The sequence below is a fragment of the Athene noctua genome, chromosome 2 (genome assembly GCF_965140245.1).
Source record: "Athene noctua chromosome 2, bAthNoc1.hap1.1, whole genome shotgun sequence".
Taxonomy (NCBI): Eukaryota; Metazoa; Chordata; class Aves; order Strigiformes; family Strigidae; genus Athene; species Athene noctua.
In genome coordinates, this window is record NC_134038.1 from 22,940,476 (window position 1) to 22,956,950 (window position 16,475).

General features: G+C 36.7%; 1 protein-coding gene across 1 annotated transcript in view; it reads right to left on the minus strand.

The window, feature by feature from the left end:
* Nucleotides 1-3,090: 3,090 nt before the first annotated feature.
* Nucleotides 3,091-16,475, minus strand: part of DCAF13 (DDB1 and CUL4 associated factor 13) — a 29,861-nt gene continuing 16,476 nt past the window's right edge. Inside the window, exons 8-11 of the mRNA XM_074898609.1 lie at nt 15,853-16,017; nt 12,396-12,531; nt 4,635-4,798; nt 3,091-3,790 (exon numbers count right to left, since the gene is read on the minus strand). Of these exons, the coding sequence (XP_074754710.1) occupies nt 3,703-3,790; nt 4,635-4,798; nt 12,396-12,531; nt 15,853-16,017 (553 nt within the window). The 3' untranslated portion in view covers nt 3,091-3,702. The remainder of the gene's footprint in view (nt 3,791-4,634; nt 4,799-12,395; nt 12,532-15,852; nt 16,018-16,475) is intronic.

The following is a 16,475-nucleotide window of genomic DNA, read 5'->3' on the forward strand; positions in this document are numbered from 1 at the left end:
TACCTAAAGGGGTGCTAGACTTCTTTACAGGATACAGCGGGGATGAGAATGTGGGGACTACATAAACTTTATTATGGGATTTTTTTAAGGGAATTGCAGCAATGTACAAAACTTACTATGGGATGTCTAAGGGAGGAACTAAGGTAGACTGGAGAGAAACAAGCATGGAAAAAACAAGGGCAAAGAGGATAAAGGGGGCCAGTGCCATGTAGACAGCTTACCAATTATGCTTCAGTGCACGAGCCTCACACTTCATCGCTGCAGTGCATCTGAAACTCTTATCACACCTGTTTCTAACTGGTCTTGTGTGCATGTACGTGTCAGTGCTGGCAAACTTCAAGCGGGTTGAGTCCACGAGTGGGACAATAGGAATAAGCATGAGCCACTTGAGCAGGACCACATCTCTGAGGGACTTGGGGGTCTAGGGGCCAGCAACTGGGAGAGAGGGGCTGCTGGCCAGTCCCTGCAGGGGCTGTCTGGCAGCAGCTACGAGACCCACGCTGCAGGTGTGGGCACAGCCCAGCTGAGCTGCACTCCTGGCCCGGGAGAGAAGGAAGAGGGTGGAGCTGTGACACCCCAGCACAGCCTGTGTTAACACAAGTGCAGGTGAAGGCCCCGCTCCCCCCTCATGTTTATTATTGCTTGCGTTGTGTAGTGCACCCTGTGTGTAGCTGTGCACATGGGTATTGTTTTATATTACTATGGGCTTGCGGATACAGAATCCCAGCAGCCTGCATCCTTTGGACTGCGAGGGGAAATGCCAAGGGATTCTGCTACCACAAAGTGAAGAAAACCCACACGGACACCAGCAAAAACACTCCTGTGGAATTTTTTTAGTTGGCCTAAAAATTTCTATCTATTTTCATATACACCTCAGAAACCTGAGTGGAGTTGAGCTTGTTTTAGATATCTAGAAAATACAGAGTAAAAGAAATAATTTTATTCAAATACCTGTATCATTACATAGCCTGGCTGTGAAAAAAGAGGAATATAACATAGATGACTCTGTAGATGCTTTACCATGAAACAGCTAACATTCACCAAGGCTATGAATACCAATTTAAAAATTTCTGTATTAAAGAAGTTATTACTCTTTCAAAACAAGTCTTCAAATTTCTTCCTAGAGTAAGAATATATACAGAAATTATCTTTTTTTAGTAAGAAGGTATATAGGCACTGCATTTCTTTAGGAAGTAGTCCTTCATCTCCCTTCTTTCTTCCCTTCCTCAGTCGACCACACCAAAATTTTGAAGGCAATCATTAACAGTTTCCGTGTATTTTCAGTATCTTAGCAGTGATGCTAAGGGTTTTATTTTACATACACTCTGATACACATACATGGAAATGGCACACATCCATATTCTTTTTGCATATCAGGATTTTAAGGTGATTAAGATGAGGTCTAATTACACCTCTCAAATCACTGAGGGAAAAAATAAAAAAACAAACCACCAAATAAAAAAAATTAAGAGCTCCACCTCCTTTAGTGTAATTTCTAAACCATTTCAGTGATGGCCTGGACAGACTTGTATGAGCACTCTTTGCAAGCAGAGTTACCAACACTTGGCAACTACTATATTTACATTACCCACAAAAAGGGTTGGAGACCAACCATAAGGGTTTCCAAAAGGGACAAATCAACAGCAGCTAGTCCAACAGCATACAAATCCATGGCCAGGGATCCTGAATAGACAGACTGCAAACACCAGCTGCAAAATTCCAAATGACTGACTTCTAACCAGAAAGCCCCAGCCCACACCTACACTGGTTTTACAACTAACATGTTTCTAGAAGTCGACTTGATTTTGGAAAACAGACTTTTTCCTGGAATGCTAAGACAGTGCCCCACTTGATGACAAGACTAAGTTCTATACAAGACTACACCCAATGAATTTGGAAAAGGGGTTAATATACAAATACACAGTCTCTGGGTTCCCTCCTAACTTTAAAATTCTTTTTCAGCATGCTGTTACAATCTCTCTAGCAACATTTTTAGCCAACCCCGGTCCTTTGATTTGCTCCACTCGAGGACCTGTCTGAAAGTAACAGTGCGCAGAGGTCTTAGAACATAAAGAGATCCTTTGGACATGGCTCGTGCAGTAGAGCTCCACACAAATATCACACTAACCAAACTAACTTCAGAACTGAAAGTTCTCTAGTTACATTCAGAGTTCTGCACCAAAGCTAATAAATTCCATGCAGCAGGGCTTGTTCACACCAGAGGTTATCATGGCTCAACAAATCAACAACCAACTACATCAACTCAAGCTAAACTGACAAGGCTGAAAATTTTTAATCACATTCCAGATTAGTCTGGTTATGTAAATTGTGCAAGACTTGACTACAGCTGTGTCACAAGCCATACTTTGGACCACACATTCTCCCTCAATTTTCTCAGTGTTTCAGGAAGGAAATAAACTGTATTTGGCACAGAGTGCACTGTATTAGTACAACAGGCACACAGCCAGCATCAGTCTATTCCCTGATCTGTTCCACTCCTTATCATCCTACTTATAGCTCTTCCGATCTGCTTCTCTTCCTGCATCATCCCATAAGGTAAGTGATCCAGAGAGTAAAAGATACATTATGGCCTCTTATCACCAAACAGACATAATTTTGCCATGATGATCCAGGAATCTTGCCCAAACAGCACTGGAAGAGCCAAGCGAAAGACTAAGAACTGGAAATGCATATGGATGTTAGTGATAGTAGATACACTAAACAGGATGCTATATGAAAGGCAAGTGCTCAAAGTGTTCAATTTCCAGATTAAAAAAAAGATAATAAACTTCTAATTGAGTTCATAAATTATTTTTGTGCATAATCTTGGGGTGGGGGGGAGTGTAGTTACAGACTGAATAGTAGTGCAAAGGCTTAAAAAAATCCTTTGGTACAGCAGATGTTAAGCAACACTTAAGATTATTACATATATCATATTTTTGCAAGATAAGCCTTCAGCCTAGAAGTCCTAGTTGAATTCCAGTAGTTTTCTGATCACCTTTGTATCTTCAGTAAAAAGCTAAGTCTATCTCATTGGAAGAGAAGCAGAACATTTCCCAGACGAACAGTAAAAGAACTTTGGGCTACAGGTACCTTGTGAAATATGAAGCTTTTATTTTTTTAATATCCGAAAATCTTGTTGAATTCCTTTTCAATAAAAGAGAAATAATATATTGTTCTGTAATAAATGTAATGCGGTATATTTGTCAGTTGGAATAATCAAGATCTAGTCCATTGCCTTAAGGACACTTGCTTACTTTATTAGATATGTTTAAAAAAGCCACCAGAAAACAATTTTATAAATCTGTATGGAACAAAGGGTTTTTTGTCCCTGACAAATCTGAATGTATTTCATCCTTCTTTTGTAGTAACGGAACCAAGGAATAGGATTGGAACCATAGATACCCTCTACCAACAACCAAGTTATCTGCTTGTATCAAAGAGGTGAAACTCCACTGCAATACACAGCATCGGGCCAGTAACATCAGACAGGCAAATGGCAATAAAAGATTACAGGACCAATTCTTAAGACTACCCAAAGCAGATGATGACTTGAAAAATCAAAGCATGTGTGTACTTGGAAGAAAAGCCACACTTCTGGAGCCATACACTGTCTTACCAATGTCCATCAAATTTTGTACAGTGGATTCATGCAATAGTGACATTTTCTTTCATTGTGACATTTTGTACATGTGAAAACCATTACTTCACCACTGCCACAATATGTTTCTTCCTCTCTGACACAAATGGCATAGATCCTGGTTTGCTGTGCTTACGACGATTCAGTTCCCTAGAAACAAAAACAGAAAAAATAAGGTCAGTACTCAGCACAAAGATTTAACAAATACTAGCTTCTTCCTTACACTACTAATGGAGATATTCTACAATTAAAAAAAAAAAAGAAATAATTGCTCTGCTTTTAAGAATCAAAAGGCACATGCTTCCTCCTTTGAGAAGGACTGTCCCTTTGAAAAATAACTTTAAAATTGGCTAATTTAGAAAAGTTTCAAATCAAGCCTTCTCTTGGGAGCTCAGTTTACTTGGTTTTCATGCCAACAGGATTTGCTGCTCAAGTTTGTAGAGTCTTTCAGCTGAGCAAAATGACTAGAGCCCACCACTTTCTGATTTTACTGTTAATTTAATGGCTACAGCAAAGTATGCAACCTTCTGCTCCTGGAAATTCCAATATGGCAATGATCCAGATGACAGAATACAGTCATCCTGAAGAGTCTGGCATTAAAAAAAGACAATAACCCACAAAACCCCAAACCAAACCAAAAAAAACCCTCCACACACCCAAACCAGCCCACTTTTTCCACTGCAATGTTGCATCATGTCATGCTTAACAGAGCACTGTGCCTCCTTCCAACATGGTATTTGCTCCCATTTCTTTAGTGTACTTTTAAGGGAACAGCCAGTCCTCACTAATACTGGTACTTGTCTGCATTTTCCTTATAAACAAAAGTTAACCAATCCAGTAGTTCATGATCACTTATTCAGATGTTAAAAGTAGCTCATACTTGTCTCCTCCCACATACTGTAGCTCTATCACTCCCATACATTTCTGCTACAGCACTGCAGTGATGCATTTTATTAAGGTCAAGAGAAAACAAAGCCAGAAGAGGAAGACATACTTTCGCCGACGAGCTTCTCTCATGATACGTTGCTCCTTGATTTGGCAAAATATACTTTTAGGCAAGTGACGGTGTTGCGCTATGCGTCTGATCTTTGGGTGATACTGGAACTTCTCCTTCAGCTTTTGATTGTAATTCATAGCTGCCTTCTCTCGTGGTGCAAGCTATGGGGAAAACAAAACAGACAAGTGTGTTATAAAAGAATGGGGGATTTAACTATCATGATTTTCTCTACAAAACAAAATTTTAACTTCTAATTCAAATGGCTTCCTTCTAGCAAATGGTTGTACCACAAGAACTTCAGAATTAGGGTAGGTAAGTATTAAAACCCTACAATTTCAACAACATCCCAATGCTCAAACACAAATCATCATCACAAAATTCAAAGTAACTGAATTTAGTCCCTGAAAATCAGATTTTAATGTGCTGTAGAGAAAGAAGAGAGAATAGAAATAGCTGACAGTAAAACCTCTTTGATCACTCTGCCTGCTTTCCTAACTTTCAATGATGATCAACTTTGCTGTGAAACAAAGACTTGAAGGCATTTTAATCACTAGCCATTGTAAGCACAGACAGCTCTTTAGGTGGCCTAAATCTTACCCAGAGCCTTGATCCATTAGAAAGCACAGTGCACATATCAGATTTCAAGTATTAGCTTGACTATATGGCACACAGGGAGTTCCAACTTTCATCATGCAGCTAAAAAATAACTTAGTATCACCAACACATGAAATACAGGTAAACTAGGATTACCACAAAAGACTTTATCGACTTTTAAAATTATGACTGAGCCACCATTAATAAACATCGAAAGTGAAAAATACCTTCTCTTGACAGCTAACCTACAGAGGATATATTTTTTAACTAGGCATGTTTCCTTTGGTCCTAATGGTTATTTATCAAAAGGAAAACAAAAAATAATGTGTGTTGTGTTTTTGTTTAAAGCATTCACTGCTTCATAAGGAATATCAGTCTCTGTATTTTTGATTTGCTCACATCTCTGGGAATTTCAGCTGCATTTCAGTCTAGTGAGCTTTCATACAGACAGAAAAATCTGTTAATATTAAATATTAACAGAGGATAATCTTATCCACTTCTTCCTGCTCTCCTGGCCAAAACAGCCTATAACTCCAGTATTTCAGACATCTTAAAATCCTTCATGTTTTCGCACAAGTCTTCTGCCCTCCCACATTCACTTCCACTACTACCTGCACCTAAAGTATTAAAAACAGTCACTCAGACCACTGTCTGTTCAGCTTTGCAAATTACTCAGTTTCACTAATTCCTTACTTTCTCAAGAAAAAACAGAACCTGAGTTTCAGACACTAACAAAACAAAAAAAAAAAGCAGCAACAAAACCAAAACTGTATCACACACGAAAATTTGGATATTCCAACTACATCATTATGAAACTGTCTTCTTTTCCTTTGAAATCAGCAATTGGCTATTTCTTCTCCACTCTGGAGGTCACTTTTATAAGTGACTTCTGTCAGAATATTTCATGACTTCTGAAAAAATAAGTAATGTACTCAGATAATTTTGGTCTGGAAGCGAGTATTAATAAAACACATGGCAAAGGAGTTTCTGCTTTGGGACAATAAAGAAAACAGATACTAGATACAAAGTTGCTCATCACTCCAAAAATTCTTCCTCAGGCAGAGAAACATAATACTTCTAACCCATTTCTCCAAATACTTCTTCTTTACTTCCATTTATCATGACCTCTCAAATGGCAAGTGAGTATATTTTACAATCTTAACTCACTAAAACTAACCCCCTGCCCTTTACTGAAATTCCTTCTAGTGAGCTAGCCTGAATAGCTGGTTCACTCTCAATAAATCCCAGGTGTTCCCACTCTGCAGAAAACTGCCAACATAATCCAAATTAAAGAGCTTTTATTTTAATTAAACACAATGATTTTCCTTTAATTTAAGAAGAGCAAATTGCTGCTGATTTAATATAACCTTGATGACTCTACAGACAAGAGGTGAATCTGTAAATTAAAGATACATCCAGGATATGTTATTTAAAAAATTCATATAGAGGTGGTTATGTTTGAGTCTGATTCCATTTTTATGTATGATGTGGTATACAGAAAGGCATGTAGCTGGTGACTTCCCATCTAACTACTGAATGCCAATGCCCATATACCAGGCTATGCTAAGTGCACCCTTGTCTATGTGATGGTAAAAGAAAGTTTTGCAGTAATGACAAGTTTCTATTTATGAGAGACAGCAGATAGCTAAGAAAGCAGACTGTAATAATGCACTGAATTCCAACCTCTCTCTTGCAAGTCATTTTACAAAGGTCAACATAAACAGCTGAAGAGAACAGCATTACTTCCCATTCTGTTTTGAGCTGGAGAAGATGCTGTAAACACAGCACAATTTAGCAGGATTAGAGATTTTGTATATAGGGACTAGAACACCCTACAATATAATGAGTTAGGATTTATATGACATCATGAGTGGAAGACGTGCTCAAAGATGATGTGTGACCCTTTTTTCATACATTCCAAAAGTGAATGTGCAACTTTTTTCCTGTACGAGGGAAATGGAAATTATGTGGCAGAAAGTCAGCCAATTTGTGCCACTACCACATCAGTACTTCACAGCAAATATCTACAGTGAAAAAGCAGGGAAAGAGAACTCTAAAATGCAGCCAAGTTGTCAGCAATAGGAAAATGTGTCCTTGAGTAAACTGCCTATGCCATTCTCCACCCTCCAGATGATAGAGGCTGGTTACTTTTCCCATTCTAAGCGGAGGAAGGTAAGCATTTTTCCAGAACCCTGGCTGAAAACCTAAAACAACCTTTAACAAAAAATTCTCCTTTTAGAGGACTGTATTTGTACTGTGCAGTATTTAAAACTCCACACTACTAGACACTGTAATTCAGCATAAGAATATAAAATGGCTGTTTATCTCTGCTGTCCAGGTTGCCCTTCCAGGTTAGGACAGACAGAGCACAGATGCAACATATTTTTAGAATGCAAGTGTATCCCAGCAGTTTTCTACACCATACCTTGTCTTTACTTAATTTTTTCCCATTGTTCTGCTGAAAACACCTTTCTAAGTTTATTGCCAGAAAGTTTATTACTCATTGTTTCCTTTGACCAAAAACTTATGGCTCCCTTACATCTAAACGGATGACAAAAAAAGAAAGGTAATGTAGATGTTAAGAGCACAAAATCACAGTTAAAGGGATGAAGTTACATGTGCATTAATCACAAACTCAAAATCACTATGAAAAAATGCCGTGTCACACAGTATCTGGTACTCCTTCTTATCAGTCTTATCTCACAAAATGGAACTGTATACTAGAAACAGACTGAAAGGATATACAATTACTTAAGGCAGTTTTGATGACTCCTGCTGATGCACATTGACAGATCAAAACCAAGACTTGCAATCACACTTTCTCCTATCTTTTTCAGTTCTTACTCAAAAGCTGTTACTTCTGCGTCTTGTAAGAAAGCAGCAAACCTATGCTCTGCTACTGTTAAATCACTCCTCAAACTAGTTTTACACTTACTGAAATACAAATCATTCCCAAGCAGGAAGTTTTCTTCTTCTATTGTCCCGTACTCTGTTCTAATTCCTAAATACTTTGTAAATGTAACAGAGCCAAATTTTGCAGCTGACAGAAGCAATATTATGAAGCATTTACACTCCAAGAACTGCAGCTGTAGATTTTTTTTTACAATGTGTCAATATGTTGAACAATACAGCTTTTTGAAGTTTTACTGATCATTCATTGCTTTCACTACAATTCAAAAAACCCAATCTATCCCTTTCTTTGTATTACGTAGATTAATTCTACTCTATTAACTGAAATCTACTCTATTACTGCTGCTCTTCCAGCCCTTTTCATACAAACGAGGCTCTATTTTCCTTAAAAGCCAAAGTCATGTACCTTTTTTCAGAGATCCAAAACCTCTCAAAGAATACAAGTACAAAAGCCTCAAACATATTTAAAATCATATTTTATGTACAGTATTTGAACAGTCTGGAGTATCTTGAATGTCTTCTTTAATTGCCTCGTTTGCTTCTGGACATGCAGAGCTAGATGTTTACTGCTTTAAAAATAAAACCGGTTACCTTTCCTATTTAACAATAATTATTTACTATTTAATCAACTTTCATTAAAAAACCTAAACATTGCAAATTATTTTAAAGTAACTTTTGACATAGCTCCAAAAGAGAGATTTGGGTTCTGTTACCCCTATGTAAAATCCATGCAGATGTAATTGTCAGTGGACACACAGCATGCCTCTGGCTCCTCCAGAAACTTTTATTCTTACTTTAATGTTTCACTTGTTTTTGAATAATGAGTAAGATGCCAAATACATCTAAAACCAAAAGAAACATACAGAACTGATGACCGCTAGGGTAGCCATGGGTCAGAAAGTACAACCTCCTCCCAACTGGAAAAACGTTCATCAGTCACAACTTAAGTACTATATATTCACTATAACCGCCCTGGAATCCAGCTCTAGAAACAAGTAAGACCAAGTACTCATAAAAAAAAAAGTTTGATTACTATTTTACTTTTTCTTCAAGGATGCTGGTTTCCATCCTCCCCCACCCCAAAAATATCCATCTTAAAATACAATGTTTTACAAGATGTTAGCTTTATATCAGAAATACAGTGACCTTTGGATGAGTCATTCAATCAAATCTTCTCAGCGAAGAAAAATAGCAGACCAAGCAACTAAGCATTTAAGACATACTCTGACACTTCTGACAAAATTACTGAATGTTCATCTTTGAATATTCAAAATGTTCAAAAAATAGCCACAGACTATGGAAGAACTGGACATTTATGAAATGAGCAAGCATATGTCTATGAAGATAAGAACACCAATTCTCTAAAAAAGGAACAAGTACTAAAGAAAAACAGTGGAACCTAATAAATAAGCATTAACAGTTGCAAAGTTAATAACCACAGGAACTACCAGGTTGGATCAAACAAGGTTTGGCACAGTTGCCTGAAGAAACATTTCCAGGGTATATCCAAGAACAAGGTAAGTCAGAAAGGTTCCACTCTTAGGTCCTATTAGCAGCAATTACTCTCTAAACATCTGAAAAATAAAATTTCACAGTACTTCTAAAAGAAATTTAACAACAAATATAGCAGCTTCAGACAGTTACTAATTTAATAGCCAAACTCTGTATCTTCCTAAATTCAAAGCTTCAACAGCATCATGCTTGAACACTTTTCCACACAGGATATGGGGATGTGAAACATTATCTCTTCTAATTCTTTACAAGTTCATTAGTGGCATCCATGTTAAATGAGATCAGTTTTTCTACAGAATTTACTATGTCCCTTTTAAGTTTTTCCTGTGTTTCTAAATAATTCTGCTTTCCTAAGACATCTTTTGATGTTGGCAAGGTGTGGTTTTTTAAGATAGGATGACAAGTTCTGTATTCTAAATGAAGGGATGACTTCCATTTCTGATAGTAAAAAAAAACCAAACTAAAAACACACATGCCACTTGACCTCTGTTACAGATAGCTATTGACTTAAGTTTTCTTGGGAGCTGAATGCCAAAGAGCTTTGACAGAAGTGCTTACAAACCCTAACACACATGCATGCTATAAAAGCTCTATTTGCATGAACCTGCAACAGCAGAACTGCATTGTGCACACAGCCTCCAAGAGGCATGTCAAGCAGCAATGCTGTACTTAGAAAAAAAAGGACAGGCTATTTCATGTAAGATTTACTGTCAGGTCAAGAAACACCAGAGTATTAATGTTCAGACCATAGCCAATACCTGATAGTCATAATAGGTAGTGCCTTTTTTAGGCCCATCAATGGACAATTTTCACTGATGCATATACTACAGAAAACAGCAGAATGTGATTTACCACTCTATATTTTGAATACTTAAACAAGAGCTAAGTTGTCCTTTTGGCATGCAGTATTTCTGCGATGCAGGAATAATTAGGTTTGCCTATTAGTTCCCAGAGCCAAGTATCCTTACTCTTTCATAAGAAAAGGAGCCAATGCCATCTAGTAGTCAAGAGATGAATTTTCTGTCACACCTGAAAATATTAGGAACGATTCTGTACAAAAATGGTATTTTCGACATTCTTTTTACCTACTGGTCCTTCACACAAAGGGCAAAGATGCGTGTCAAAAATACCAGACTATTCTGTTGTAGAACAGTATCTTTGAGAGAGACAGCATGCTCTCTCACTAAGAATATAGTGATTAAAGAGCGAAAATTTCAGTTAACACTGTAAAATAAGGTGAACAGGGCATTACCAGGGGCATATGGATATGACAACAGGAAAACAGGTAATAATTCTGCCCAATGCTGCATTGTCTAAGCAAATTCAAAATAAAAGTTAAATCAAAGAGTGTACAAGGAACTTTGCGGAGTACTCGGAATTAACAAGTATGGGACTGATTATTTAAGTGTTCGACTGAAGCACTACATGGGAAAAATCCCAAGAATCAATCCAAAACTGGAAAAAAAGTTATTCCATTAAAGACAATCAACTAAAAAATAGTCGTTTGTAACCACAAATACTGTACGGCTACAAAATTGTGTGGGTTTTTTTTTTAATCTATGGCAATATGAGAAAAATAATAGGACTTCCAGATACCTATGGTGGTCCATGGTTAAAGACACACACTGTTTTAGCTGCGCTACACCATATCCAGTGCTTCACAGTGCACGACAGTCCATGAATTACAGCCCTAAATACTCTTACCACTCCCATTCACCTGCCGCCTCTCCCAGCTTCACTCCACTTCCCTCCTACACAGATACTATAACTTGATGGAGCTTCACATAACCACAAGCAGCCCTAAACTGTCCAATATACTTCCTTGAATTACAGCTTCCCGTTCCTCCCCCCTCAATATCAAGTAGAAATTTCACCAAGCATTATTTGACAGCTATGCTCACGGACTCAGAAAAAGCAACGTAAGCACCTCCAAAATACCATAATGATATAAAGCTATGTTAAAGACATTACTCCCAGTGGAGAGAGTGTCAAATTCGTTCTCCAAAATTATTCAATACTTTAATACAACTGTGCAGATGAATATATGCAGGTGGTAACTGTAATAGAACATTTTGGCTTTGTCGATACACAAACATTTGAACAAGTTTAACTGAAAAGCCACACATCTAATTAGAATGATATCTGTTCCTGCTAGGAACACTTCAACCAAACTGACTTACATTGAATTAAAGGGATTTCAGACACTACACTAGTTAGCCCATTTGATATAGGTTATATAGGTCAATGACAATCTCGTTATGCATTAGTGCAAATGGACTATTTTACAATGCATATGCTTATCCCGGTATGAACTGCACATGAATCAGTCGCACACCAGGCAAAATTTTTAAAAGTAGTAGCCCTAAGCTGCAGTAGAATGACTTGTGTATGGCAAAGCAGAATTTATTGCTTTTTCTCTAGTGCAGAGGGATGAATTCTTACTTGTGGCACCCAGGCAAACAAACTCTAATTTAGCTTAGTTAGAATTGATGATTATTGCTAACATTAACAAGACCAAAAACCTTACCTTCTGTAGCAATAATGAGGCCTGTAGTTTTATTATAAGCTGCAGTAAATGCTATGAGCTATACTGCACATGTCGATTTTCAATTAAATACAAATGTCAAACTACAATTCTACTTTCCCTTTAGAAACAAGTTTTTAGAAGTTGAATAGGCTAACCATTTGTAATAAAAAACTCCAAACATCTTACGATAACCAAAAGCAAAATGCAACTCTTACCACTCCCAGTTTTTCAGAAGCATTAGCTTTCCACAAACGAATGTTCATCTCATCTGAGCCACATAGAATATATTTGTTATCTGAAGTCCATTTTACAGTGATGACGTGCTGCATTCGTTTTGTATGATATACCTCCCTAAAGCAAACAGAAACACTTTTAAATCATCTATCAACTTCTCCCATCAACATTATCTTACAAATAGCAGAAAGCATTCTGTTCAAGGCAAAATTTATTTTTTAATTTTGTTGTCATTTTGGAAAAAAACCTGACTTTTTTTTTAAACACTGTTGGTCTTTTATGTAGAGAGATTCAAATAAGATGTGATGATTAGCCTGATAAATGACCATCTAGAATAAAATGCTTTTTAAATACGTGCTTTTATAAAAATTACAATAAATAGCTAAATTTTTGCAAAACACGCCATGGGTATACAATGATATGCACACAGTTTCCAGAATAATTTTCATTAATATGCTGTCACACCTATCAAGCATTACACAATGGGAGTGCAGAAGAATGGGTACCAAAGAATGTGACACCACCATTATGAACAAAAAAGGGAACAGTAAATAAACACCTCCAGCTGTCCATTTATAACATGGCAATGCATTGGCTACTCTTCATTGTGATATCCCTCCTTTCCCCAAAAAAGGACTTCCTTAGTATTGTCTAAGGACTCCAAGGAAAAATTTTAAAACCTTAAAAAAATCAAAAAAAGTCTCCAGTCCTGCAATTAAGAACTAAACAAGAAATATCAGCTAGTAAAAAAGGATTCTGAACAGTTGTACAGCTATTAAAGCATAAACTACATTTAACTTCTGCCAGTCTGACTTCTGCTCAACAAGTGCTGGCACCTGTTGAAAAATGTTTCTACATGTTACATCTAAACCAATATTTAAATGTAATTTTAATTAAAATGCACCAACCAAGCAGAATAATACTATTCATAAGGTTATTATTTTATTTCTCCTAAAAATATATAGGACTAAGTACATTTTTCTGGTAATTTTAATTATTTATTAGTACTCTAAAGGTGAAGAATAATAAAGCCTGCTTATTGTCCACTAATACCCACTCCTTTGGTATCAGTCACATGCAGCAGCTTATAGACCAATCTCTTTCTTCCACCCAGATTCTTTACAAGTAAAATCCAAGTAGTAATGGAAAGGAAATATGGAAACACCACCTATTCAAGAGCCATGGAAAAACTAGACTGAGCTGGAGGGGCTGTGAGAAAAAAAAAAGTAATCAGTAGATCACCTTAAATAAGCTTTAATAAGCTTAACCACCTCTTGTAATTCACACTCAAGTGACAATCTACAAGAACAATTATGTGGAAGATCGAGCACGAGTACCTTCAAAATACATTAATACATCAGCTTTTTACTGATGTTTAATAGAAATGCTTTTGAAAATGTGTATGTGCACACATGCTATGTTTACTTTCATTCTACTCTTTGGCTCAATAAAAGGTTTTTTTTCACAATAGCAAAGCTTTTCCTCACCTTTGAGAAACTAAGTACTTTTCCTTTCCTTATTCTGAATTTTCAGCCTCTCCTGTTTCTGTCATCACAAGTTATTAAATATCATTTTCAGGGAAATGAAAAACACAAAACATGGCCAAATAACCTGGATCTGTCATTTAAAAAATTTGCATAGACATCCAGTTCTGTTTATCCAGAATTTACTAATTTAAATCAACTTCATAACAGATTTTACTTCTTATGGCTAATCAATTTCCTAACATAAATGTTCACTTTAAAATAAAATGGAAAGCAATGCAAGTTAGGAGTTTTTCAAATTGGCAGGAGATCAAAAGTCAAAACTGGAACACCATCAAGATCCTTGTTTACAGATACTCTTAAGCGCCCTCTTGGTTTTCCAAGTGGGATCAGATCTTCCAATTGGAGATTTTTCTTCATTCCATGGATTAATTTCAACTCTGCAACTCTGAAAAAGCCCAGCTTCTAAAGAATTTTAAGTGTCCCAAAATTCCCTAGTCAACTTATATGAGGCTAAGTTCCCCATTTGTATGGCTTTTCCTCACTAGATTTATGGCCACCATACAGAGGGTGGGGGGGAAAGGGGGTAGAAGAAGAAAACTCCTTCCACAGGCCTTGGCAACAATCTGCTATAATGTGGAATAAAGCCTTTTACTGTTGCATTATGGAGTCTGCAAACTTCCCCTCAATGATGTGCTTTAACTTCGCGTATCACCACTGTTTGTGAACACTACTGTTCCACAGAAAGGAAAATCTGCATATCACAGGAGCTGCTAACCATATTGTTTAATAATACAAGAATTTAAAAATATAAACAACAAACCCACAAAGGAACTGCAATACCTAATGACATCTAAAACGTTGCAAAACAGAAGGAAAATGAAAGCTAACTTTAGATTAAAGGAAAATGTAAACAGCCCCTCTCAATCTTTAATGCAGTACAGGAGCATACAAACAGTTACACTGAATAATGCATACATAACTGCATCAATCAGTAATAAAAATATACTCCTTCCCAATCAGCATTTCAACATTTCCACTCCACAAACCATCTAAAACTTAACCTAGTAGCAACTTTTTGGGGGACCGAGGTTGGAGAGAGGAATGCAACTAGAAATAAAATACAGTTAATAATATAAAAGAGGAGAAACTGACAACAGAGAATAATGAGGTAGTTTTATGAAGAACAAATGATAGCAGACAGATCTGATAACTTGCTTCAACTTTCATCAAACTGGAAAAAAAAAACAAACAAAAAAAAAACAAGAATGGAGACACACTAGATCCAATCTGAACTTCAGCAAAATATTTAATACACTGCCTTATGAAATCTTACATAAAAAAACTAATTCCAAGTGAATTGTATTCAAAGCAGCATTACATGAATCAAAACCTGGTTAACAAAGTATGAACAAAAGGTAATAACATACTGAAATAGATCACAAAACTGTCCCAAACTGATCCTCATGAATCCATGCAACAGTGCTTTTTACGTAACATCTTTAGCAATCATCCATATAGGATGAAGTCAGTCCCTAGAAAACCAAATGCTACAATGTTGTAAGGCACTATAAACTTAAGTGGTGAAAAGTACAGTATAAAGTGACCTAAAACATTAAAGATAAATATAGAGGAAAATAAGAGGATTCATCTTGGTAAAATACAAATGAGTACACCCAAAAACAATAATCCACTGTAATTTTAATCCAAAACTGCATGAGTACTGCTATCTACTAAGTCTAAATTCTACTCTAATGCATACTCCTGAACTATGTCAATCACATGACCTGCCAATCAAGATATCTCAAGTTACATACAGAGTAAAATTCCAATATTCACAGGAAGTTAATACCCCAATAAAGATGTTAATGAATGAACTAAGAATTCTGAGGACTAGGGAGGGTGGTCACTGGAATGAATGACAGAAAGAAAGATGGATGTAAAAATCACTCACCTGCTGTGACCTTTGTCTACAGGAAAAATACGGATAGACTTATCAAAGCTGGCAGAGACAAATTCTTTCCCAGTGGGTGAATAATCCACATCAAGAACAGCAGACACATGATCCATATGCACCATCATAGGTGATTCAAGAAAGCGCATATCAAAAGTATATAAGCTTTAAAATAAATACACCAACATCTTAGTATCTTAGCAGCTACTAAGTAAATAGTACATTTTTGCTCAACAGTCACTTTAATCATTCACAACCACACTTAAGGACAGATCCATATTGCAGAGGGAACTCTTTAGAACTGCTCATAACACATGAAAGGAAAGAACGATGCACCGTTTAGGGCTTGAATAAAGTTTATTAACCAGAGGTTTTAGTTATTGGATCAGACCTAGGTTTCTTTCTCACTGCCAAAGAACAGATAGTCTCCACTATTCCCTTCACCATCTGTTCATGGGTCACTGACCAAACCTATTTCTCCAACCAGTGTCCTTCCCTCTTTACTCCATCTTCAGAATGAATTATATATTCTTAACTTGGACAAGCATCTCAAGTCATTACAGAAAGCCTATCAACTCTGCAAGGTTTCCAGATACTCCCACACTGGAAACTCCTAGTAATTC